This window comes from Phasianus colchicus, chromosome 1 (genome assembly GCF_987193195.1).
Source record: "Phasianus colchicus chromosome 1, bPhaCol1.hap1.1, whole genome shotgun sequence".
NCBI classification, from domain to species: domain Eukaryota; kingdom Metazoa; phylum Chordata; class Aves; order Galliformes; family Phasianidae; genus Phasianus; species Phasianus colchicus.
In genome coordinates this window covers 118,911,331-118,937,422 of record NC_143436.1, presented here as the reverse complement: position 1 = coordinate 118,937,422, position 26,092 = coordinate 118,911,331, and the positions used below count along the sequence as shown (strand labels likewise).

Here is a 26,092-nt window from a genome sequence, read left to right as displayed (position 1 = left end):
ATTAACTGTAAATTTTTTGCATGGCTGTCAATGTGTGGGTGTGCTTTTTTTAGGAAGGGAGAAATGGCTTGGCTGTAGAGAAAAACTAGCTACAAAAAATGCAGTTCAGCACACAAGTTAAAAGTTGAAAAGACTGATTAAATCATTCATTCCTAGTGGCTTCTGCTAAGAATATCTACAGCCTTTAATAAAACAAAGTGTGATATTTTTAGAGAGAAGATTATCTCCAAACATCTTTCCAAATCTAGACGGCCCTGTAACTTGTGCTCCCTGATAAACAGTCCAGAGACTGTGGAAAGTCATGTCAGTGAGCAGCAAGCATATCTTACTTCTGTATTTGAAGTTTTACATTGGACAAACATACAATTTCTCCTTCCTGCTTTTTTAACTCATACATTTAAAATCTCTTACAACTATCTTTTCCTGTTCAAGCAGTTTTAGGAAGGCTTTTTCCCCCATTTCTGAAATACTGTAATTTAATCTTCTTGGTCTCTCAACATATTTGCAGAAGTTAGTAAATGAATAATTAAATCTATAAAACAGATGACTGTGGAACAATACCTGCTATTTGTCAGCATATAATAAGAAGCTTTTTGTGTTGTTTATTTTTTGTAATGATGTGATTTTTGTGTTTTCCTGAAGTGGCTTCCAGCTCTAGAATAGGCAGCTTTATCTGTCCTGGAGATCTGTCCTTCTAATGGTTTCAGAATCCAGTAGTAAAACATTTCTGCTGACTTTAAGAGGCAGAGGTCTCTAGCTGATTTTGCTATAAACTCAAGGTTGAACTAGGGACAGTTGCTGTAAATGAGAGATAGAGAGGTCTTACCTCCCTCAGCAGCTTTCCAGGCTACCTTGGTAAGAAGACAGTCTAGGATGAAATTTATCTTTTGATGTTAAGCTGCTAAGAAAGTTGAAGCAGAAAAGGTGAGTGTGAATAAAAAGTGTGATGACTCATCTCTAATTAACAGCAATGTTGTAATTGACAGCATTTAAAAGTATGGATGAGTACAGCTTTCTCTAAATGGCCTAGCTCTTTGCCAGCCCAGCCGATGGTTGCCACAGACAATACTGTAAAAAGACAAAAGGAAATCTGTCAGTCCTAGTGCATCAGTCTGGGAGAGAGATCATTTTGCTCTAGGAAATGTCTTTCTATATTTATTTTCCATTGTGTGTACTGTCTTCTCCTTTACTAAGAAATTGAAGGCAATCCTCCTTTTCTTTTTCCAGGCAAAAACACAGTTGTCAGCTATCTCAAAGCTCAAAACTCCGTGCTTTTTGTATTTGAAGATTGGGATTTGAGTGTCTTCATGGGAGGAGCAAAAAAATAGTCACTTCTCTGACAGCCTCCTTTCTCCCTTGTTACTGCTACCTCTCTTTTTCCTCAGGGAGTTGCTGAACCTCTCTGTTGAGAGACTTTCCCTTCTGCCAGTACACTTGAAGGAACTTCTGATTATTCATTATCCATCTACTTCCTTTGATACTAATAATATTTTGCTAAGTCAATTGGAACACCAACAGTTGTTGAGTTCATCTTACATGGGTAAGATGACCCCCATAGCAGAGACCTGATTTGTTGATATGCAGACTGACTGCTCAATGAGCTGTACACAGCACTGGAAAAGATAACAAAATTGAATTTGTTAGCAAAGCAACTAATAAAGTAACCACATATCTTTTGCACATAACTGTAATGTATTCTATATGAAAGTGATAAGATGTGGATCTCAGTAAAATCAAATCAGACCCTAGATATGGTAATAGTTCTCCCTGGATTTTGTAATACACAAAATAATAGTACATCTCAGTGTACAGATCCTATCATGGGAAGATGTGCAATATATAATCAAACTTGGTTTGGATAGATTTTATGAGGAGGAGCAGGAACAGTAACCTCAACTTAGAGAGCTAAAAGTTTTAGTAAAAATATCTGGATGGGTCAACAAGGCATACTTCCTAAACCTGTTTTCATCTGTCAGCAGTGGGTCATGAAGAATTTCCTATTGTTTACATCTCTGCTAAAGCTTGCTCCATAGCTGTTATGAGAGCAGTTTTTACCACTGAAATCTGCACTTCAACTCAGACAGAGCAGTGATCCTGTGCAGTATGTGATTTATTTTATTTTTTTTGTGCGTGTTAAAAACATGTGATTTGTGGAATCAAACTCTCTAACCCACATAAGGTTATAAGAGCAGATACGTCTTTATTTCAGTGCTGCGCCACACGCCAGGTGCAAGGGGGATCGCTCCTCCTAACTTGCACACCAGAGAATAGGATTCCAATACATTTATAAGGCAAGCCATACTTATTCAGAAGTGTTACCCAAGAGCCATTAACATATTCATTACTTTTCCGGGAATTCATTTACATACTGTCCCCCTCCCCAGTGCATGCACAGTAGCTTCTATTGGATGAAAGCTCAACGGCTTCCTCCCCCTCTGGTGGTCGTTCTGGGATGAAGTCAGACGTCTTCCTCACCATGTCCTTCTGACCTTTGTCCCAGTTTTGAGCTCTTCTCCTGCCATGCATACCTCAGCAATTTCTAATTCTGCCTGTCTTTCCTCCCCTTTGCTTTCTTAGGGGCCCTTTCCTGCTGACTGGAGAAGGCTCCCTTTTGAGAATGTGTCTGGGCTGGCAAAAGGTTAAGCAATAAATTCCCCTTGAGCTAGCAAGAGGTTAAATTAAGCGATGCTATTTGCGAATTTCTTTTGAGTTAGCAAAACCAGGTGGTTACGGACCCCTTACATCTTGTATTCTTCAGCTTATTATCTCATCCTGCTTGTATTCTTGGCTTCCTTTACAGCTGGGCCATGTTTACCCTTCATCCCCTAACTCACATGCAAAAAAACAATTGCAAAAAATATTTGCGCCACTGCTATTAGTAATATACCGCTGTGATATATATATATGTATATTATCACAGAATCACAAACAACCACAGAATTGCAGTGGTTGGAAGGGTCCTCAAGAGATTATCGAGTCCAACAGCTCTGCTGAAGCAGATACCCTACAACAGGTGACACAGGTAGGTGTCCGGAAAGGTCTTGAGTATCTCCTCTCTGGGCAACCTGTTCCAGTGCTCCATCACCCTTACCGTAAGGAAGTTCTTTGCGTTTGTATGGAACTTTCTATTTTCAAGTTTTAGGCCATTATTCCTTGTAGTATTGCTACACACCACTGAGAAGAGCCTGGCCTCACCCATTTACCTCCCACCTCCCTTTATTTATATAAAATTTGTACTTTTAATTAAATGAAAGGATGCTTGATTCAAGAGTACACCCAATCGCTCTACTGATTCAAGCCCCAAGTTTTCTGCAACTTGAAGGAAAGAATCCTCACTAGCAACACAATTTGTTCCTGAAGTCAGAGAAAGAAAAGTCCTGCATGAATGTGTCGCAGGGCTACCCCGGGTTCTCTTGCTGGAGAGGCAAATGAGGTTCGGACTCGTTGGCTGGTGCAGAACAAAAGGCATTTGTTCAAGGTGCTTACCACCTTTTTACCCCCGCAACACAACAGTTCTCCAGAGCAACCAAAACTGGTTACATGTACGGGTTAGGCGCCTTGTGGGTGTATGTGTCTGGCTCAAGTTATTGTTGAGCTTTACCACCCATTAGCAATACAACAACCTTCTTTATCCCACATGAAGGGAGGTTTCTGCAACTTACTATTTGTACCTTGAAGGTAAATAGATGCATAGGTTTATAGAAAGTTATTTGACTTGATGCTTTTGGTACAACCTTATCCTTAACTCAGTATAATTCTTCAACTTCTTGCAGCATTAAAAGCTTTATCTTGAAAATCAGGTTTGGTATATTGAATCCAATACCTTTGTTTTTCTCTTTGACTGATGACTTCTCCCTGCTAGCAGACTATTACTATCCTTGATCGTCTTTGGAATGTGGCAAGCACACAAAGCAGGGGGAAAATGATATATTGGATTATATATAGAAAAGCTTGTGAACCAGCACATCTTAGCTTATAAACTCAAATTTATTGAAAATTCTTCTTTGGTGTATATGACCTTCTGAAAAAAATGGTATAATGAAAACTATTTCTGAAAATTGGTCCTAGTGCCTAGATTTTGCAACAACTGGCAAGTCATGGTTGTTCTGTGAAAATTATATTATCCTTTCAGGCAAGGATATGGAGATCACTCTATTTGGTTCAGATAAAGAAACCCTGCCTGTATATTCAGCGGGGGTTCTCCTTTAGTACTACTGCACGGAGAAAAGCATATATCAAGAATGATCCAGAAAAAATATATATTAAATTAATTAAATTAATTAATTGTTTTACATGAATATGAAGAAAAAGAAAAGAAGCAAATGAGAATACTTAATTAAAAAAATATCTACTTCTATCCAGTTTTTACTCAAATTTCTGTACTTGAAAAATACTGGAAAAATACTTTTCTTTCCTTTTTAAAGTGTAATTAGCTCTACTCACAACTAGACACATTCACATTTTATTCAGTATTTCTCATTTTTTAAATACTGGAAACTTACCTGCATAACTATGAAAATTTGTCGAATGAGAAGGAGTAGTTTGAAACCCAGAAGAAAGGTGTATTTCTGTGAGCTCTCCACAGCAAATTTGAGAGTGAGGAAACTTGGACAGCTTAGATACATGCAGTTTCCTTTGAACTGAGCCCTGCTACCTCTATATCTGAAGTGCTTATAACATCTACAAGACCCTCTAAAGAAAGACTAAATGACAGGGAAGAAGAGGTGCAGCTAAAGTGCTGATTTTAAACAAGGGAGAATTGAAAATCCAGTTTTCCTTCCTACTATAAATAAAAACTAGAAATGTTTTCTACCTTCCTTTCAGGGACTTGTCACAAAATAAACCACTCCTACTGATGTCAGCTAGGAAGTCACTTATTCACTTTATCTTTTGATTTTGCATTTTGATTGAGCCAAAATGATCAAGAACATGTAATCATTCATTTAAGAATGGAGATTCCAGGCTCATTCCTAAGATCACTTTATTACTTCACATTATTTCAGTTTACTGAAATCAAATCTAGATGTATATCTGGCAGAAAGAAAGAAAGAAAGAAAGAAAGAAAGAAAGAAAGAAGGAAGGAAAGAAAAAGAAAAATATGAGCAAACAAAATATTGCAAAAAAACCTGAGAATACATTTTTGATTTAAAAAAAAAAATCTTTATTTCTCCTGTGTAAGGAGTTTTAAAACATGAAAGTCTTTAAATATTCACAACTGAAGTGAAACACCCTGTCATTTAAACATGATATTTGGAACTAATCTAACATAGTTTCCTTTACATACACTCACTTCATGAAAATTGAAATTTTTCTTTCTGTTGTGCTAAAAATGTGAGAAGTACAAAACAAGAAATGGGAAAATAACTGAACTCTTCAAAATTTTAACAAATTGAAAAATCAAATTACCGTTCAGCTCTACAGAAAGAATTGAATTACATGAAAATCATTGTCAACTGTGATTGTAAATGCATGATACACTACTTCCATGAACATACTGAATTTCTTGCCATCTCAAAGTTCAAGCTGCTATATAATACTTTGCTGACATTCAGACTCTATGGTGTGCTTTTTTACTCACTGGATCACAGAACATGTCTTGACACGCTGGAGAATGTTGTCATTTTTATTGTAACAGAAACAACTGAGTCAGGAAAAACAATTCAGATCCATAAAAAAAAAAAAAAAAAACCCACAACACCAAGTCAGTGACATTGCAAATATTTGATGTGAAAGAAATGGGGTTTCATAATAGTTTTGTTTATTCATTCTCAGAAATAAATAGGTTTAAGTTTTGACTTAATGCTGGGATATATGATAGACTGAGAAGAAGAAATCATCAATTAAAAGTAGCACTAATTTTCAGGTCCAAATCAGCAGTAGTAATTCTTTTACTTGCTAGCTGGACAGTGTTGCAAGGAAATGCCTTCATTCCATTTCACAGCTATTCCTTCCTTTAGGGTTGATACTGAGCCTTACATGCTGTCATAGATTGCCAGGTGTGTTACTGGAACAATCTTTGGCATGGGGACATGAGAAGGTGATGCAAGGCTTGCTTTAGTTTTCTAACACAGAAGTGCAGACTGAGATTAAGTTTGATTTATAAATGATTTTCCAAGAACATGTGAGAAGCCTAGTGAACCTGGGAATTAATCCAGATCGCTGAGGTAGAATCATAGAACCACTCAGGTTGGAAAAGACCTTAAGTATCATTGAGTCCAACCATGACCTAACCATACTACCCTAAATCTAACAACCCTCTGCTAAATCATGTCCCTGAGCACCACATCCAAATGGTTTTTAAACACATCCAGGGATGGTGACTCAACCACCTCCCTGGGGAGCCTATTCCAGTGCTTAACAACCCTTTCTGTAAAGATGTCTCCCCTCAGCCTTTTCCCCAGACTGAACAGCCCCGGTTCCTTTAGTGTCTCCTCGTAGGGCACATTCTCCAAGCCCTTCACAAGCCTTGTTGCCCTTCTTTGGACTTGCTCCAGCACCTCAGTGTCCTTTCTGTACTGAGGTGCACAGTACTCTGGCTTTCTTGGCCATCTGGGCACACTGCTGACTCTAGGTAACCACCTAGAACATCTCAGTTTTGATGCTTTACTAATGCAGCTGAAAGTGTTTCCTGTTATGGCCTTATACTTACTTCTAACAGTTTAAATGTTTTGTTGTATTTTACTTCCTCTGCATTGTTTTTTGTTCCTTGTGAAAAACAAATCACCACAATATTTTAAACAATCAAAAAGCCAGTTCCTTCACTCTAAACAAAGATGTATGCAGATAAGCAACATTGTAACAGTCATTCTTTAAAAAAAAAAAATTTGCTTAGAAGTGGGTTTTTCACTGATGTTTTTTTTCCAAGTAGTTTTTTTAACTGCTTAATGAGACAATTTTTTTTTTTTTTCTTCACAGTTCAGAAGAACAGAAACAGAAAGAAAGAATGAAGTGTTCTTGTTGTTTGGAGAAATTAAATTTGTTCGGGAGGAAGATTATGCAAGGACCAAAATGTTATTCTGCAGAGTAAGATGTCTACAGGATATGCATCAGTTGCAGCAAAAAATCCGACAACCGTAACAGTAACAAAGTAATGACTGTTAGAACAAAGCTTTACTACATACTTCACACTTCTGATTAATTAAAATTTCCGAAATCTAAATTATTACCACTAGGAAGCACTCAGCTCATCAGTTAGTACTGATACATAACACAACGATCATATTGTATTGTATCTTGTAAATAATTGTTAGGGTAGTAGAGATCTCAAACTAAGGCATGGATTAAGAAAAAAGCTGAAAGACTTGCTAAAGACAAGTGTGAATTATAGACAGCACAAGGACATGAAAGTGTCAAGCTCACTTATTAAAAAGATAAATGGACTGCAATGTTTTGTTCAAAATACCATTATCAAATTAAGGTACTGAAACCCTACCTAAGTGTTTTTATGTATTGAAAACAGGGACATTCATTTTTTCTCCCCATTAGTCACACAGATATTTGTTTCCACCTCTCACAGTTGCGAAACTGTCCTGCTGGTCCTACTGTCCATCAGCTTCAAGTATTGTTATGACTTGGATAGAGAAACTATCAACAGATACCACAGCACAAGATTAGGAAAAATCATTAGGATGTGGTGCAAAGACTATGTGAACATATTATCAGGTTGGAACTATATCATTACTGAAGTGCAAAAGACAGAGAAAATGAAAGCAAGAGTCTTGGGGCTATTTGATCTTAGCAATGACTATATTCACTTCTAGTGAAAAGAGTATACTTTCTTCAGACATAATATCAGTGTTTGCTTACTGTTGTGGTAGACAAAGATTCTATGCCATTTCCAGTGATGAATACTAGAGACAGATAGCTAAATACATATTTCCCCAAACTGCTGGAAGCTTATTACAAAGGTTCACAGACAGTAGGAAAATTATAGAGAAGTTTGGGAGCTATAGGATGGTAGATGATCAGTCTCTGCTGTTCACTCTATTCACTGTCTAATGTTTGTTTTCTGCAATGTTTTGGACTGCTTATTTTTGATAATTGGGGTCAGGAAATGGGTGATAGATGGAGATTGTATCCTCATGGTATTAATTATCTCTCTTCTGTTCAAGGCATATACATTCATAAGAAATGAATATTCTAAATTTATGAATTATTTTACGGCTTCTAGAAAATGTTCCCTGGGCATACTGAGCCACCTGTTATTGCAGCAGTCTCTCCTGAAACCCATGGTTCTCTTTGGTCCCTGTGCATTTCTTGAGAATCAGTTAGCAGTCACTGGTCATGGTCTTCACCATCATATGGTTTGCATACGTTTTATTTCATCATGAAAATACTTCCTTCTTTCCTGATTATTCCAATTGGAAGGATCTGCACGGATGTTTGCGCAGTGATGAGGCATAGGACAGGATGCACACAGCTGAAGCAAGAGGCCAAGCATGAAGGTTTCAGATTTCAAGCAGCTTCTAAGGGAAGAAAGGACAGGTCCTGTGCATAGCTTACTTCAGAGAAGGTCTTACCAGTGCAGGATTCCAGCTGAACTAGAAGCACAGACAATTAATTCATATCAAGTTACACTTGTAGGTTCTCATCTCAGTATTGTTTTTCATCTTAATCAGCCCTCCTTTTTTTTCCTGGTGTTCAGGTACTCCATCTGATATATTGATAGATAGTAAAAATGTTCCTACTTGTTTAATTTTTTCCATACTGCACAGTTCATTTTTTTTTCAGTCTCCTCTTACACATTCTTTGAGTTCTACAAGCAGTGTTTTCAACATGAGATTTTTTTTGGGCATGGGTGAATAAAACTGAACATGGTACTCTGTCCTCATCAATGCTTTTATTCTACTGGAAATATATCCTAGAATTGTTGGGTTTTGATAAAGCAGATGTTTTTACTGACTGTAGATCACGCTAATCTGTCAGACTTGAGCTCAGACTCGAAATCCAAATATACTTATAAAAGAAGAAATCAACAGAAAGCCTGTTGGCACCAAGTAATGTGGAAAGTCTGCCAGTTGTAGAGGATGTTGGTATGTTTTAATTATTCAAATAAAAACGAGGAAGGAGTTTCAAAATTTTTGGCAGGTAAGACGTACATAGTATTGGCTTGCTGTAATGTGTTTAGCTTAAGTTAGTCTATTGGGATCATCTCAAAACTAGTTAGGAAAGAACTCCCCATAATACTGTGTTATTTGAATGTTGAGTGTGATAAACAGATGCCATCCATATTCTACATAAGGGCTAATTTTCTCCATTGTTCAAATGACCCCAGTAAATTAAATACATCCTATTTTTAATTTACTTTTATCTATTTTTACAGATGCCTTTCACAGTGCTTGTTTTTCTTGGGCTTTTAATTATTGTTTTCAGTATTTGAATCCCAAACATTTTCTAATAAGATAAAAACATCAGTGTAATAGCAAACCATGGTGTATTGCATACTACATACAAATCTAATCACAAGCATGATATACAAAGGAGAAAATAGACAAGAAAACATGTTGCTTATGTACAGAGAAACCAAGAATTCAGATCAAGCTTGTTTCAAAGTCAAAATTAAGAGCAAGACTGAGTATAGAAGACAGAAATATCATGTACTGTATTATCTCTGGAAGCAATATCGATAGAAATGCAAAAAAAAAAAAAAAGAAAAGAAAAGATGAGAGGGAAGGGGAGGGGAGGGGAGGGGAGGGGAGGGGAGGGGAGGGGAGGGGAGGAGAGGAGAGGAGAGGAGAGGAGAGGAGAGGAGAGGAGAGGAGAGGAGAGGAGAGGAGAGGAGAGGAGAGGAGAGGAGAGGAGAGGAGAGGAGAGGAGAGGAGAGGAGAGGAGAGGAGAGGAGAGGAGAGGAGAGGAGAGGAGAGGAGAGGAGAGGAGAGGAGAGGAGAGGAGAGGAGAGGAGAGGAGAGGAGAGGAGAGGGAAGGATAAAGAGCTGGAGCAGATTTGACGTAAGAATAAAGATTAAACTACATAGAAGCAAGCGTGGAGGTGTTACCTAAAGTAAGTTTTCTTGGTAGATGACTACTACTCTGGGCAGATAATTTATGTTTGTTATTCCAAACTAGAAAAAATATTTTATCTGAGCAAAACTAATTCATTATGGAAATTCAAGGTGTCTAATTCTTCATCAATACTGGGCAAAATCCTCTCAGTAATCTTTTACTATTATATTGAATAATAATGTGTGTGTTACAGATTAATAATTGTCCTGCTGCAATACTAACAGAGAAGAATTAATTAAAGAGTAGTCATTTTGATTTTTAAAATTATTTCAGGTGGCATGGTGTTTCTCTTTTTCATCTTGTTTCTACTATATTTGTTACTGAGCTGTGAATTACAATTTGGGCTACTCCAGGACAGCAGTACACAGCTAAGTCCCTGGGAAATTATTTTTCTATTTTGTATCTTCCTTAGTTATCCACATTAATTTTTTTTTTTTTTTTTTTTTTTTTAAGTCTGTGAGTCTTCGGCAGATTTGGGTTATGTTAAGTCAGTTCTGGAAAATAAAACAGAAATAGATGAAGGAAATATTGCATATACGAGAGCTATCGTGAAAGCAAAGCCTCTAATTTTACTTGCCCACTACATCAAAGATGGACATTGGTGGTATGGCAGTAGATTTTGAACCAGTACTACCAGTACTACCAGTACTCTGTTATATTTTATTGCCATGTGACAGGACACAGCAGGGGGGCAGTCTGACACAATGATGTCTGACATGGAAGTTCCCATGAAGCAAATGTATGGATTTGAATTCATCCATGTGGAAAAAATAACATTGACATTCATCGATGCTTGCTGAATGTTTGTGGAGACTAAACATGGATGTGAACACAGTGAGGTAGTGGGTGCTGCGTTTCAGCAGTGCCAACAATGACATGAAAGACAAGCCACACTCTGAGCAGCCAACATGTGAATTCCCTTTCAAAAAAAGTTGAAGATGTGACCTTAAAAATGTAAAGTGACGTTCACTGTCTTTTGGGATAGGAAAGAGGTGATTTCCTGGCACCTGGATAAGCCATCAACTTTAACCGCTACATCCAAGATGCTGACTAAGCTGAAGGCTCCTTGGAGAAATGCCTTAGGACAGTAAAAGCCTGTTTCAGGAAATCAAGAGTTCATTATCATATCTGGTAGATATTTTAAAATTGCCACTAACTTTTCATCTATGATTAATGACTCTGTTACTTCAAATTTTATGTGTAGTTCACATGATGTGACTTCAGTATGAACCAGAATGTTTAATAAAACATAAAACTGAGCTTCAGCTTTGCAGTTTTAACTATACTTATTTTTTTTTTTTTACTCCCTATTGATTTGGATTCTTCCCAGCTTTCAAACTTCCATTTATTTTTCTTTCTTGTAATGTGGTCTTTTACTATCATCTAAGGAAGATTAGATCTTCATGGTAATCTCCCTTGATGGGAATTCTCTTGGTTGTTGTTATAGAAGTTCTTTATAGATTTCCAGTATGTGTGACAGTCTAACAAGTGTTCTTCATTCTTTAGTGAATATCAGATTTAATTAAATTCAGTTGAAAGATGAAACAAAGAATTGACAGTTTTTTGCTAGTTTTTAATCTCTTCAGAGAAACTGCTTACAGCTATTCTACTTGGAAAAAATATGGAAATATTTTCACTGGGAATTGCTAGTGGAAACCATTGACTCATTTCATAGAAATTAATTTTTTTCATTGAAGAACAAGCAAAAATAAAGTTACATTTGATCATAATTTGCAGGAGAGGATACTATAACTTGTGCCTTAGCAAGCAGTTCAGAGTCTCACCCTTGTTCTGTATCTCACTGTGGAAATATTTGGTAAGTTGGACTAGATTGATTATGAGTCAAATGAATAAGCAAATGAAAAGCTGATATGGCCGACCTTCTAAGAATAATGGCTCCTCAGTCAAAGAAAATTTAACTCCCTTTTAAGTACCAGTGAATTTGTAACTAGTTTACTGAGTCCAGTTCAGGCACCCAATCCCAGAAGATGATCTGGAAAGATGGATGCATGGCCTGTTTGATGTTGAGGGAACAGGGCTTCTTCAGTCTGGTGACAGAGGCTAAGGGGGGGGGGGGCAATTTAATAGTTCCATACGTCTATTGAAAGGGAACAAAGCCAAAGATGATACACTGTAAATGAGCAGCCACAAGGTAGGCCAGCTTCAGCTTGAATGTCAGGTGAAGTTCAGTCACTAGTGACAGGGCATTGGGATGGGCTTCCCAGAGAGATGATACAATCTCGGTCCTTTGGGGTATTCTAGATCAAATTAGACACAGCTGTGACAGAGATGGTATGGTGCTGAGCCTGAGTTGTTCAGGGTGACAACCAGATGTTCCTTTCAAACAGCAGCCCTGTGGCTAAGACACTGTATGACTTTGTGGCATTTGAAATTATTTTGATAGGAATTTAATGTACTCTTGTCTTTTGAAATGGATTGCAGAAGATGGAAAGAAGATATCTTTGTCAAGATGTACTAACATGAATGATAAATGTAGATGAATTCAAATCAAGCACTTCCTTTGAACTTTTAAGGTTCAGCAGAGGAGAAAAAAGGAAAACGTTTCTTCTCTTTGAAAAATACAAATTAAACAGAAATGTCTGCTTACAGGAAACACTTCTTTCCTAACTGTTTTTAGTTTTGATTTTTTTTTAACCTTCTTAACATCTCTGACACATGCCCCTGGAAGACAGCAAAGCTCTCTGGAGAGGATGCTGGGGCAGCAGATGGGGGCCTCAGTGCCTCCCGGCATGGAATCCCCAGTCACTAAGACAATGCTGGGCAATGGCGCCCAGCAACTGCTCCCTGGCCAGGGCACTTCCTCATCTGCTGAGGTGACTCCCTGCTTCAGTGTGGAATGTGTCCACCCTGGAGCCAAGTTCCTCACAAAAACATGTGTGTTTTGGGGCCTGCAAGGTTGCCCTGCATGCAGTCTAGTTCCCAGCCCAGGACACGTCATTCTTTGTGAGGTGGCACTCCTTACTGTGATGTCACAGTTGTCGCTTTCACCCCTGTGGCAGCGGTGGGAGCGGTGGCTCAGTCCGCTTGTGGGACGCGCAGGAAGTGAACCCAGAGAGAGCTTTGTGTCTATCTGGAGACATCCTGCTGTGATGAAGCGGCTCAGAGCCCTTCGAGGTGAGGTCCCTCCACCTCTCTGGACACCGTGATGCTGCCTGAGCACATGTGTGCCTCTACTGTGTGTTTAGGATATGCCAGCAGCACTGGCCTTGCTCTGCTAAGTGCACCGTGGTTTCTCCAGTACCCCAGCAAGGGAAAGACTCTCTTCTTTCTCCCTGCCAACAACACATGTGCCATTGCAGCCCACCCCATACTGTGAAGCTGGAGGAGCATTCCTCCCAGAGCTGGCTGGATGCTCAGCCCTGGCTCCAAGCAACACTGGTAGCAGCTGCTCTGCTCTTTCCTTCCAGGTCTCTTTGCCTGTGTGGGCTGCATGCCCAGATGTACACGTCGCAGGGAGAGAGGCAGGGTGGAAAGCCCTGTCCCTGTCTGTGCCGTAACCTTACTGCTGCAACACCTGCAAGACCAGGAGGTGAGCTGGGGATGTCCAACCATCAATCCTTGCCCTGGCCCAGTGCCACAGTCCCAAGGGTGCCAGGCCCCGGCAGCTCATCAGCATAGCAATGGGTGGCAGCGGGCGGCTCCCCGGGAACAAGGGCAAAGCAAAACGTGACCTATCCCTGTCCCCAGGGTGACCGAGCGCAGGCGTACTGCGAGCTGGAGCACGTCCTGTGGGAAGGTGACAGCCGCCCGCCGTGCGGAGTGGTGAACCGGCTGCTGGCAGAGGTGTCCCAGGACCTGACAGCAGCCCAGGTGAGGGGTCACTCCTGAAGGCAAAGGGAGCTGCCTGCCCGCGCTGGTGTTCTGCTGGCGGACGGCGGTGGCTGAGCCCTTCCAAGGGAAGGCCTCGGGCAGTCTCCTGTGCCGTGTGTCACCAGTGACTCTTTTTCAGGGCGTGACGGACGGTGTGAGGATGGCTGCCAGCAATGTCCTGGTGGCTCTGGCCCGGACACACTTCACCTTGGTGATGGCTGAGCTCCAGGGCCACCTGAAGGCCACATGGGAGATGCCCAAGGATATTGTGCTTGTCACCCTGAGCAAACTGTTCAGCACCTATGGTAGAGTACCCTCAGCTTCCTGACATCTACAGTAGCCAGGGAAAGGGGTCTCTTCCCTTGCGCATGATACGCGTTGAGCTGGGGGATGCAGGGCTGCAGCCTCTCCTCCCTCACTGCTGAGGCTCTGACTGTGCCCCTCTCCTTCCTCTCTGCAGCTCCACAGTGCATCTCCTTTGTAAGGCTGATGCTGGCTGGCCTACGCAGTGTGGTGGGCCGGGTGAGAAGTGGCCAAACTCTGCGCATCGCTTGTGCTGGTGAGTGCTGGCCCCATAGTAGGGGGGCTCGAGACAACCCCTGCACCTCGCCCTGCTGCAGACTCTCATAGGCACCCTTTTCTCTTGTTTTGTTTTGTTGCATGGTGTTTTTTTTTTTTTTAATAATTATTCTTTGTTTTGTTTTGTTTTGTTTTGTTTTCTTTTTTCAGTTGTGAAACAATGGATGGATGAAGTCAAGATTCAATTGTCCTCTGGAAAACAATGCCCCTGGCCTGCCACAGAGAAAGAGCAAGTCTATGAGAATCTTGATGAGCTCTTCTTCTCTGTGGTGAGGAACTGGCAGGACTGCCAGGAGGAAGAGGTGAGCACTGCTGCATTCCCAGCCCAGCATGGCATCAGAGACATCCATGTCAGTAGCTTTGTCTGTGCCCAGAGTGCTGAGAGCAGAGGGGTGAAGAGAGGGAGTGGGCTGGCTCTGCAAAGAGCTTGGGGCTGAATTTCCCTGACGGGAAACAGCCGCATGTCACAGCTTTGTGGCAGGGAGAGCTGGGGATGAGAGTGTGGGGAAAACCTGCCTGCTCTCCAGAGCGAGCCCATCTCGTGCTGGGCACAGGGGTATGGGGAAAGGGAAGGGAAAGAGAAAGCCCTCTCTGTAGGAAGGGAAGACCTTCAGTCTTTGATGCTAAGATTCTGCCATCCCTCTCCAGGACAAACAGGCCGTCCTTGGGGCTGTGGCTGCCATGTTGGGTGTCCTCCTGCAAGAGGAGATGTACCGAGAGCAAGTCTGGGAGCAGCTCCTCTGGCTCGTGCACCCGTGTCAGGAGGTGCAAGACACCTGCAAGATGGCCAAGGTGAGATGTTGCGCAGGGCTCAGCGTGGATATGGGGCCAATGAAGTGCCACGAAGGGTAAGAGAGACGCAGGGAGAAGGCAGAGAGCCCTTGGAGAAAGGAGGAACAGGTGTTCAAGGGAGGTCTGAGGCTTCCTGAGTTCTTCAGTCAAAGAAGGAACAACCTGGACAGGAGCCAGGAGGGAGCCAAGAGTCACTGGAGATCATCTCCTGGGGATGGGAGGCTTCACCACCACCACTGTGGGGCTCTGAGTGCCTGAGGAGCTCAACAACAGAGGGACCATGTCTAGCTGCACCTGATGGGGAGAAGAGGGCTGCTGGGTGGGAAATGCCTCAAACAGCGCCCAAACTGGGCTTGGTTGAGAGCAGAGAGACTTTCTTGGTGCTGCTGGGAGGTGGGAGACAAACAAGACCGCCTGTGCGAGAGCTTCTCCCAGTGGACAAACCATTGGGAAACAGTTTTTCCTCTCCCAAGTGGCTAGATGTGGCTTCAGCCCTTTCTTCCTCTTTTTTTCTCTTGCAGAGCCTCACTATCTTCCTGGAGGCCTTAGAGGGAACTGAGTATGCCGTCCCCAAGGACAAGTTTCTGGCCATCACCAGTGCCGTATTCTACCAGGTAAGGGGAGCCTATCCTTGCACAGCACACTCTTGGCTAAGTCTCAGGAGGACTGCAAAGCTCAGAGCCCCTGACTAAGGCGGGTCAGCCTTAGCTCCTGCATGCCCAAGGCTGCTCCAGAGCTGTGCATGTGCCCCCGGGGATGCTGTGGGATGGGCTGGTTTTTTTTTTGCCTGTTCTCTTCCTGAGAGTGCCAAGGGAGACGAGAGCTGTCTTTTCCGTCCTCAGTGCTGATGTGATTTTCTCAAATGGACCTTTTTCCCACAGCTCTATGATGACAGCAAGCAGCACAGCGAGGCTGATCGTACAGAGCTGACCCATTGCATCATGCTGCAGGGTAAGGAAAGGAGCTTTGGTGATGCTTGGTGGTGCCCTGGCCAAAGCCTCTCTTGCAAGCCTCAGGAATGGGTGTGAGTTGCTTGCTAACACAGCACGGGATTTCTTCCCCACAGCCCAAATCTGCCCAGAGGAAACGATCCTGTTTCTGGAGTCACAGCTGGGTGATGAGTGGGAGGCTGGATGCATAGCAGCCCTGGGTCTGCTCGGTGCTCTGGCTCGCTCTGATGGTCAGTACCACAGGTTGGGACTTTCAGGGATCCCTTTTGTCATATGGGTTGTGCCTCCACTCATACTTCTGCGCATCTCTTGCAGAGCCCTTGATGACTGAGAAGCTGCCCCAGATTGTGGAGGCTGTGCAGCGTTTGTGCAGCCACCCCAGGCCCCAGGTGAGCTGGTTTGGGAAAGGAAAGCGCTGTCAGGATGGTGATGTTGCTGCCAACACGGCAGGGCTGGGATGACCAGAGAGGTGCTCGGGTGTTGACCACATAGTCGTGATGGTTCCTGTGAGGAGAGCAAGCAGAGTGAAGCGGGCAGGTCCTTGTGCTGCGTATGGAAAGCACAAGGCCTGGTGCAAAGGCCTGGCCCTCACCACAGGAGCCAAAGCTTCTCCTCTGCTCTTGCTGTCTCTGCTCAAGCCCAAAGGGCTGCCCTGATGAGCAGGTGGTTTCCCTTTGCCTTCTGAGCTGAAAAATCACACCCACAATTGATCTCTGGCAGGTGAGGAGGGCCATTCTGCATTTCATCAATGATCTGCTTAGTGCTAATGCCTGGAGCTGCTCAGCTTGGGATGTGGTGGGGCACATCTTCAGCGAGTTCAGCCGCGCCACGGGAAGAAGGGTAAGGACAGTGGGTAGCATCTTTGGTTGGAAGACCCCAGGTGCTGCTCAGAGGCTGGCACAGAAGCACCGGTGGGGCCACACCTGAGCCTCCCGAGAGGCTCCTGAGAACTGAGCGTAACTAATGTTTCAACACCGCTGTTGTGCAGGCAGCTGGAAACCTTTCTGCCCAGGAAGCCCTGGAAGAAGGAGCAATCCAAGAGCTGTGCATGGACATCCTGGGGTCACTGGATGTCTGTGCGAGAGGGATGTCCAAAGTAAGTCACACTCTGTCCTGCTGCTGCTCCTTGCCTTTGCACCACGTGTTCTTCGTCCCATTCCAACTCCCCAGGTCTCTCCTCCAATGTGCTCTGAAGCACACAAGACTCAGGGAAATTCACAGAGTCCTCTTCATCTCTGTGTGGAGGCAGGAATGCTGACATGCTCAACTGCCTCATTCCCTACAGCTCCTGTGGCCGCGGCTGCTGCTGTTTGTGGTGCCAGCACAGTACTCGGGCATGCTGATCCCGGTCTCCCGCTGTGTTGGAGCCCTGGCCGAGAGAGGGGACCTGACAGCCCGGGAAGTAGAAGATCTGGATCCCCATTTTGTCAACTCCATGTTTCAAGGTAGGAGCAGAAACTCCCCCAGTGAGCTCTGCTGACCTGTGTTAGCACCCAGAAGGGACAGCGGACGTACGCGTGGCGGGGCACAGGGTGTCTTGCAGTCTTACTCAGCGCTTCTTTCTCCTCACAGGCCCACTGCTGACTCCCCAGATGCTGCTGGCACGTCTATTGGTGAGTAGATGCTCCAGAGGCCGGTGCCCCATGCCCCGAGGAGGAAGCAGCATGGCCATGGGCAAAGCTGTTGGCTGCTCCTTGCCTGCCAGGGCAGAGCCAAGCTGCTTCCCTCGTGGGGGAAGCCGCTGCCCTTGCTGCAGAAGTGACCCTGCTTTTCTTTGCTCTTGTTCAGGTGGTGGCAGGGAGTCCTGTTGCAGGCAGCGAACTCCAAGCCGCTGCCTTGCTGCTCATGCAAAACCTCCACAGCAGGATCCACAAAGCTGTGGGGGCCATGTGGGCTGTTGAGATCCCCCTGCTGCTGCAGTGCCTCAAAGGTAAAGTACTGGTGGGGAGGGAAAGGCAGAGGCAGGGAAGGGGGGGAGTGAAAATGCAGCTCTGCAGCATGGCAGAGGGAAATGCACTGCCTGTGGCTCAGTGCTTGCTCTACTGCTGTTCCCAATCCAGGGAGACAGCACTGAGGCCTGGGGACATTTCGCCCTGGGGATCTGCCCATTCCAGGACATGGATCGGTCCTTCACGTTCCCTCAGACAGCAGTTTTGTAGCAGTTAGTTCTGTGTTCCTGCGGGGACAGTGTTTGTGAGGAGGGACAGGTCATTGTGGAGGGGGTGCAGGTTCCAGCTTGGCAATGTTGAATGCAATGTTTGCAGCAGCTCTTCTTTTATGGCTTGATCCCAAGCAAACTTCTTTTGTTTCCTGTTGCTGTGTAGGGAAAGATGAGAGCTTCCAGGACTCTGCAGAGTGGGAGCACCATCTGCTAAAGGTACAGCATTGCTGGGAGGCGCAGTGTAGAGAAGTGCTTGCCTGCCTCAAGGAGCCCAGCTCCCATATGAGTCAGGGAAGGAATGCTGGGTGGAGCTGGCAGAGGGACTGTTGTTCCAGTCACCTCTCCCCAGAAGGCTGCAGTGAAGGAATGTGGGAAGAGGCAAAGGGCAAGGGAACATTGTCTTCTCCTGTTCTCCAACAGTTCCTGAAGGCATCACTGGACACCATGGAGGACGAGGCCTGGACCAAGGCCCTGAGCTGCGAGCTGAGCCGGCGGCTGAGCAGTTCTCCCAGCAGCTCTGGAGAAAAGGTGAGTTCCCCCCGAGCTCTGCCCAGTGGTGCAGCTGCAGGTGTCCAACTGGGGCTGGGGCGGCTGGGACTGTGGCTGGTGCTCTGCTCACACAGGCTGCTCACGCTGCTTCCCCTGCCTGTGCTCCCCGGGGGCCTTTGCCTGCAAACTGCCCGGGAGCTGGCTAAAGCTCAGCCCTGCAGCTGCTCTCAGTGACTCCCAGGGAGCGTGGGTCCTTCCCACCTGGCCCTCTGCCAGCAGGTCAGGCTGCTGCCACATCTCAGCTTCTTCTTCCCCTTCCCATGCAGTCTTTCCTATACAAGGCTCTGGGCACAGTGCTGGGAGCTTGTAAAGAAGTCCTCCACGTCCAAGAGAAGCTGCTGCAGCACCTGGAAGAAGCAAATGCAGAGGAGCCATCTGAGGCCCAGGTGAGCTCTCCTCTCCTCCAGCTTCTGCCAGCATCCCGCTCTGTCCCTGGGGCAGAAGGCTTCTCCTGGCTCTGCCCCAGGCCTTTCGTTCTCCTCCCCGATGCTGCTTCCATCAGGCGAGGACCAGCCCAGCCACTGTGGCTGGCCGCGCCAGTAGGTTCAGGCCTGCTCCAACTGCCCCTTGTTCTTTTGTGCAGGGAATGATCTCTCTTCTCAGCCATGCTGCTGAGAGCAACTTCCACACAGTCCTGGACACACTCACTATGTTTGCATCCAGGCTGTGTAAAGGCCGAAATGGAAGGATTTCCAGGCACAAGAAGGTAAAGAGTTACGGGTTTCCATCTTGTCTTTCTTTCACCTTATTTTCACAGCAGCTCCTGCCTTGGGAGCGCAGGTGCATTGCGGGGCACTGGGGGCTGTTGAGCGAGTGTCTCAAGGCATTTCTCCCCTCACAGGTGGAGCTGAACAGGACGAGAGCTCAGGCCACACGCAGCGCTCTCATCCTCGCCCATGGCAGCTTGGCACTGCGAGCCTCCAAGGAACAGCTGCTTGCCCGCCTGGAGGGAGACATCGTGGGCAACATCCTGCTGCTGTACAGCTGCAGCCGCCAGGTGAGCGCTTGGGGTTTGCCTGGGTGTCAGAGTGCCCAGCTTCAGCCCCTCCACATGGGGGGATGCTGAGATGGGCCTTCTCTTTCCAAAGGTCCCTCAGGGAACGGTCTGTGCCCAGATGAAGATCCAAGCCCTTCCCTTAGCATTGCCCCCACGTGTCTCCCTTGCAGCCCTTGGCCCTTCCCACAGTTCAATGAATGTTCTTCTCTCTTGGGCCTCAGGACTTGCAGAACAAGCTTGCGCTGGTGCAGAGCATCACTGACTTCAGCTCTGCTGTCCATGCTGTGGGTGGCTCCGCCTTCTTTAATCCCTCCTTGAAGGGCAAGCTGCTGGAGATCCTGATGGTGAGTGCCTAAAGCCAGGGCTGTCTGCAGAGGAGTTCTGGGCTGTGCCATGAAGCTTGCTTCCCTGGAGACGTACAGGTCTCCCCCAGCTACACATCTCCAGCTGGTGGGGACCTTGGGTGCTAGCAGGCAGCGGCTGAGCAGTGGGTTAGGTCCACCAGCTATGGAGATGCTGCATCCTGCAGTGCTTCAGTGGGAAACGTGGGATGATGGAGCTAGTGTGTGGCAGTTGTGTCTGTCTCAGGGCTGGACAGAAGAGCTCTCGTATACCCCTTGCTCACTTTGACAGTATCTCTCTGGGACTTGCAGGACTTGCTGAAGAAGTATTACATGGGCACCCCTGTATCTCCAGTGCCCCTGAAGGTGATTCTGGCCCTGGAGCAGTTGAGGTAAGGGCGGGAGCCTCTGGGGTTGCAAAGCAGCATGGTGGTCCTCCATTCGGGTAGCTTCTGAAGGCCTGGAGGGGGCAGGGGATGAGAAGCCACATCTTCAGGAGAGATGGCTGGGCTGTTGTGCCCAGTGAGGCTGATTTTCTGGGCGGGGAGAAAGGCGGTGCTCCTGTCCCCTGGCAGGGAAGAGAAGGGAGACCTGGGGTCTCCTTCCCTTCAGAAAGGCAGGTGGTTCACTGCTGCTGGTGAGGAGAAGGGTGCTGATGGAACTAAAAACAGTGCTCAGCAGCATGGGCTGGGGATGCTGGCTTTGCAGCTGTGCATTAGGAGAAACTGAGATGTTATCTGAACCAGTCTGGAGAGCACTGGTAAAGGCTCTTTCTGCTTTCTCTTCCTTTTTTCCTCCTTCAGCAAGCTGAAGCCCTCTAGAGGAAGCAAGGACATGAGTGAAATGTTGACTCTGTGCTGCAAAAACATTGTGACGCACCCTTCAGCCAAGAGGATGCTGAAGATCAGGAAGTCACAGCAAGCAGCACAGTACCTGCAGGTAACCTGCCGTAACTTTCCCGGCCACCTCTCAATTGGAACCCTATCTCAGCACGCACAACCTATGCTCTGGCAGCAGCCATGATGCCGCACCTCAATCCCCTCTTCTGCTTTCAGCTTCAGCAAACATCGTTGAAAGCTCTGGGCCGGCTCATGGTGGTCCTGCTCGAGACAGAGCCCACCCTCAGCTTCTTCCAGAACATAGTCCATGTGAGTAAATGTGGGAAAAGAGAGAAAGCACGGTGCCTGTTGATAGCAGGGACAGAGATCTGGGGAATGAGAGGATGATGAGAGGAGGAGAAATCTTCTGCTGACCTGACAGCTCACTGTGAGCTCAGAAATGGGTAGAGAAATGGGCCCTGCAAGGAAAAGGCAGGAGCCAGCCCCTGGCAGGCTACAGCCAAGGAAAAGTTCCTGGATTAGGAGGCAGGAGTGTCTGCAGAGAGCGCAGGCAGCAGTGCCAGTGCTCAGTGAGTTGGGGGGCTGTGTGGAGCCACAAGGCAGGCCCTGAGGGAAAGTGTCAGGAAAGGAGGGACAGGGAGAGGGGTGGCAGGAAGGGAAAGAAAATATGTCCTCAGTGATACAGATGCTCTGCTACAGGTTCTGCAGAGATCATTAACATCAGACAACATGTGGGAGCGCAAGAGGGCCCTGCAGACCTGCTCCCAGCTGCTGGCTGCTTGTGAAGAGCTTCAAGTGAGTAAAGAGCCCCATCACATGCCCCTGCTCTCTCCCCAGTGCTCCTGAGCTGGAAGGCAAGCTCTGCCCAGCTATGCATACTGTGTCACCCATTGCATGGGGAAGGTACAGGCAGGAGAAGCTAGGGAGAGCTGGGTCTGCCTACAGCTTTGTTCCTGCCTCTCACCCCTGCAGAGAGGAGATGCCTGCAAGCACTTTGGCTCCTTGGTGGGATTGCTGGCACCTCTTACGTGTGACCTGATGCCCACATCCCGCCAGTTGGCCATCGCCTGTCTGAGCTCCATCCTCCGAATCCAAGGTGAGTAGAGTGGGGTGCACCAGCCCTCTGCTCTCCTCCACAGCACTATCAGAGCCTCATGGGCTGGGCCCTTATTACAGGAGGGGGAGGCACCGTGCGCAGTTCTCTTCTTATCGCCACCCTGTCCTCCTGTGGAAAGAGGTTCTGTTTTCAGAAGCATGATTTCCCTTTTCTCCCTGTGCTCCTTCCAGCCAAGGTGACCAACGGAGTCATTGAGATGGGCGACATCGGGAGCCTGTGTGAGGGGCTGACTGAATGCAGCACCACCTCTCAGCTCCGGACCTCATCCAAAATCGCAAGGGTAAGTGGACCCAAAAAGGAGTGGTACGATCTCAGTGTGTAGGCTTCTGCACATCCCTCTGCTCCCTCCAGCCTCTCCCACCACTTCCAGAATGAGCTGTTACCCTGAGACCACTTTTCTCAGCAAGTAGAAGGAAGTGCTGAGCTATGTCTGGCCTTCAGGTGCCCAGTGTAAGGAGCTAATTCCATGACATGTATGTGTGTGTGTGTGACTGTGGCTGCTGGGAGGTAAGCTTTGCATGTAAGCAAACACCATGGGTGGAGAAGCTGAGAGAAGACTCAACCATCGTACATATGAATGGAAGGGTATGGACAGCAGGAGCATTGCAATTGCTGCCTGAATGACCAGCAAACGCTGAACTAAGAATTCCTTCAACACTGCTTTATGTTTTGAAGAGCTGCCGCAGTGCAGTGATGAGATCTCTCCTACTTCTCATTTCTATGCAGATCGTGTGCAGAAACTTACCCCTGGAACAAACTGTTGACTTCCTGACGGCCATCAAGGACACCTTCCGGAAAGGCAAAGGAATGCGTGTGCGTGCAGCTGGGAATTGGATGATCACTTTTCTGCAGATGCACAGGAAGAACATCTGTCGGGACGTAAGAGACTTTCTTCCACATGTCTTGGACTTCTTCTGGCTGTTGCACTTTGCCTTGTGCTCTTTAGCACAAGGGGCAAACAAGCACAGCCTGAGTGCAGAGCCAGGGTTTGTACAGGGTGGCTGGTGTGCAATTTAGGCTTACGCCTTAGCAGCATGTCAAGGGAGCAGGCACAGCTCATGCTCTGAATGTCCATGGTTACGTCCTGCAGAATCAAGGATGCAGCAAGTTGTTCTTTCTCTCCTCGTTTCAGGTGCTGATGATCCTCTACATTCTGCGCAGCTGCGCATCGTCCATGAAGCAGAGCACGTTCATGCCCTTCCTGTGCCAGGCAGTGGTCATCCTCACCCGCTGTGACACAGAGGTCATGATTGACAACTTTTCCCGGCTGCCTAAGGCCACAGACAGGTATTGGCACTCCTGCCTTTGCTGTTACTGTGTTCACACTTGTAGTTTGCCTCTGCCAGAGGGATCTGGGGAGGAAGCAGCTTTTCTTTTTTCCTTTCAAAGTCTGTTTGAGGCAAAAATTACTCAGTCACAACTTGAGACTCTCCTTTTTCTAGCGAGACATGGAGGAGAATAAGGGAGTTTTGTCTTCAACGGTGGGGGCGGTAGAAGAGGAGAGAAGAGGAGAGAAGAGGAGAGAAGAGAAGAGGAGAGAAGAGGAGAGAAGAGGAGAGAAGAGAAGAGGAGAGAAGAGGAGAGAAGAGGAGAGGAGAGAAGAGGAGAGAAGAGGAGAGGAGAGAAGAGGAGAGAAGAGGAGAGAAGAGGAGAGAGAAATGGAAAGAGAGAAGAGAGGAGGAGAAAGGAAAGGGAGAAAGGAATGGAAAGGGAAAGGAAATGAAAGGAAAGGGAAAGGAAAGGAGAGGAGAAAAGAGGAGAGGAGAAGAGAGGAGAAGAGGAAAGGAGGAGAGAGGAAAAGAGGGGAGAGGAGAAGAGAAGGGAGAGGAGAAGAGAAGGGAGAGGAGAGGAGAAGAGAGGAGATGAGAAGAGACAGGAGAAGAGACAGGAGAAGAGAAGGGAGAGGAGAGGAGAAGAGAGGAGGAGAGGAGGAGAGAGGAGGAGAGAGGAGAAGAGGAGGAGAGAGGAGAAGAGGAGAAGAGAGGAGAGGATAAGAGAAGAGGAGAAGAGAGGAGAGGAGAAGAGAGGAGAGGAGAAGAGAGGAGAAGAGAAGAGAGCGAAGGGGAGAGAGGAGAAGAGAAGAGAGCGAAGGGGAGAGAGGAGAAGAGAAGAGAGCGAAGGGGGGAGAGGAGAAGAGAAGAGAGCGAAGGGGGGAGAGAAGAGAAGAGAAAGAAAGAAGAGAAGAGAAGAGAAGAGAAGAGAAGAGAAGAGAAGAGAAGAGAAGAGAAGAGAAGAGAAGAGAAGAGAAGAGAAGAGAAGAGAAGAGAAGAGAAGAGAAGAGAAGAGAAGGGGGGAGAAGAGAAGAGAAGGGGGGAGAAGAGAAGAGAAGGGGGGAGAAGAGAAGAGAAGGGGGGAGAAGAGAAGGGGGGAGAAGAGAAGGGGGGAGAAGAGAAGGGGGGAGAAGAGAAGGGGGGAGAAGAGAAGGGGGGAGAAGAGAAGGGGGGAGAAGAGAAGGGGGGAGAAGAGAAGAGAAGAGAAGAGAAGAGAAGAGAAGAGAAGAGAAGAGAAGAGAAGAGAAGAGAAGAGAAGAGAAGAGAAGAGAAGAGAAGAGAAGGGGGGAGAAGAGAAGAGAAGGGGGGAGAAGAGAAGAGAAGAGAAGAGAAGGGGGGAGAAGAGAAGAGAAGAGAAGAGAAGGGGGGAGAAGAGAAGAGAAGAGAAGAGAAGGGGGGAGAAGAGAAGAGAAGGGGGGAGAAGAGAAGGGGGGAGAAGAGAAGAGAAGGGGGGAGAAGAGAAGAGAAGAGAAGAGAAGAGAAGAGAAGAGAAGAGAAGAGAAGAGAAGAGAAGAGAAGAGAAGAGAAGAGAAGAGAAGAGAAGAGAAGAGAAGAGAAGAGAAGAGAAGAGAAGAGAAGGGGGGAGAAGAGAAGAGAAGGGGGGAGAAGAGAAGAGAAGGGGGGAGAAGAGAAGAGAAGGGGGGAGAAGAGAAGAGAAGGGGGGAGAAGAGAAGAGAAGGGGGGAGAAGAGAAGAGAAGGGGGGAGAAGAGAAGAGAAGGGGGGAGAAGAGAAGAGAAGGGGGGAGAAGAGAAGAGAAGGGGGGAGAAGAGAAGAGAAGGGGGGAGAAGAGAAGAGAAGGGGGGAGAAGAGAAGAGAAGGGGGGAGAAGAGAAGAGAAGGGGGGAGAAGAGAAGAGAAGGGGGGAGAAGAGAAGAGAAGGGGGGAGAAGAGAAGAGAAGGGGGGAGAAGAGAAGAGAAGAGAAGAGAAGAGAAGAGAAGAGAAGAGAAGAGAAGAGAAGAGAAGAGAAGAGAAGAGAAGAGAAGAGAAGAGAAGAGAAGAGAAGAGAAGAGAAGGGGGGAGAAGAGAAGAGAAGAGAAGGGGGGAGAAGAGAAGGGGGGAGAAGAGAAGAGAAGAGAAGGGGGGAGAAGAGAAGAGAAGAGAAGGGGGGAGAAGAGAAGAGAAGAGAAGGGGGGAGAAGAGAAGGGGGGAGAAGAGAAGAGAAGAGAAGGGGGGAGAAGAGAAGAGAAGGGGGGAGAAGAGAAGAGAAGAGAAGGGGGGAGAAGAGAAGAGAAGAGAAGGGGGGAGAAGAGAAGAGAAGAGAAGGGGGGAGAAGAGAAGAGAAGAGAAGGGGGGAGAAGAGAAGATAAGAGAGCGAAGGGGGGAGAGGAGAAGAGAAGAGAGCGAAGGGGGGAGAGGAGAAGAGAAGAGAGCGAAGGGGGGAGAGAAGAGAAGAGAGCGAAGGGGGGAGAGAAGAGAAGAGAGCGAAGGGGGGAGAGGAGAAGAGAAGAGAGCGAAGGGGGGAGAGGAGAAGAGAAGAGAGCGAAGGGGGGAGAGAAGAGTGAAGGGGGGAGAGGGGAGCGAAGGGAGGGGAGAGGGAAAAAGGGAAATTTAAAAAGGGAAGGGAAGGGAAGGGAAGGGAAGGGAAGGGAAGGGAAGGGAAGGGAAGGGAAGGGAAGGGAAGGGAAGGGAAGGGAAGGGAAGGGAAGGGAAGGGAAGGGAAGGG

General features: G+C 46.5%; 1 protein-coding gene across 2 annotated transcripts; it reads left to right on the top strand.

Annotated features, from left to right (window-relative positions):
* The first annotated feature begins 11,667 nt into the window (after positions 1-11,667).
* On the top strand, positions 11,668-24,465 carry LOC116240902 (maestro heat-like repeat-containing protein family member 2B). Of its 2 annotated transcripts, XM_090124297.1 has the most exons (31): positions 11,670-13,137; positions 13,431-13,552; positions 13,711-13,833; positions 13,973-14,138; positions 14,294-14,392; positions 14,563-14,714; positions 15,061-15,204; positions 15,726-15,818; positions 16,086-16,155; positions 16,271-16,384; positions 16,470-16,543; positions 16,875-16,994; positions 17,143-17,250; positions 17,440-17,599; positions 17,727-17,767; positions 17,943-18,084; positions 18,479-18,531; positions 18,736-18,843; positions 19,131-19,250; positions 19,448-19,570; positions 19,706-19,861; positions 20,083-20,205; positions 20,515-20,594; positions 21,006-21,141; positions 21,258-21,350; positions 21,741-21,836; positions 22,014-22,137; positions 22,329-22,438; positions 22,885-23,037; positions 23,291-23,445; positions 23,601-24,465. In XM_090124297.1, the coding sequence occupies exons 1-31, from the start codon at positions 12,714-12,716 to the stop codon at positions 23,650-23,652; spliced, it is 3,834 nt and encodes a 1,277-aa protein (XP_089980423.1). In that variant the 5' UTR covers positions 11,670-12,713; the 3' UTR covers positions 23,653-24,465. The 2 variants fall into 2 exon arrangements, with proteins under 2 accessions (XP_089980428.1, XP_089980423.1); XM_090124302.1 differs by lacking the exons at positions 21,258-21,350; positions 21,741-21,836; positions 22,014-22,137; ... (2 more) ...; positions 23,291-23,445; positions 23,601-24,465 and having other exon boundaries at positions 11,668-13,137; positions 21,006-21,250.
* The last annotated feature ends 1,627 nt before the right edge of the window (positions 24,466-26,092 follow it).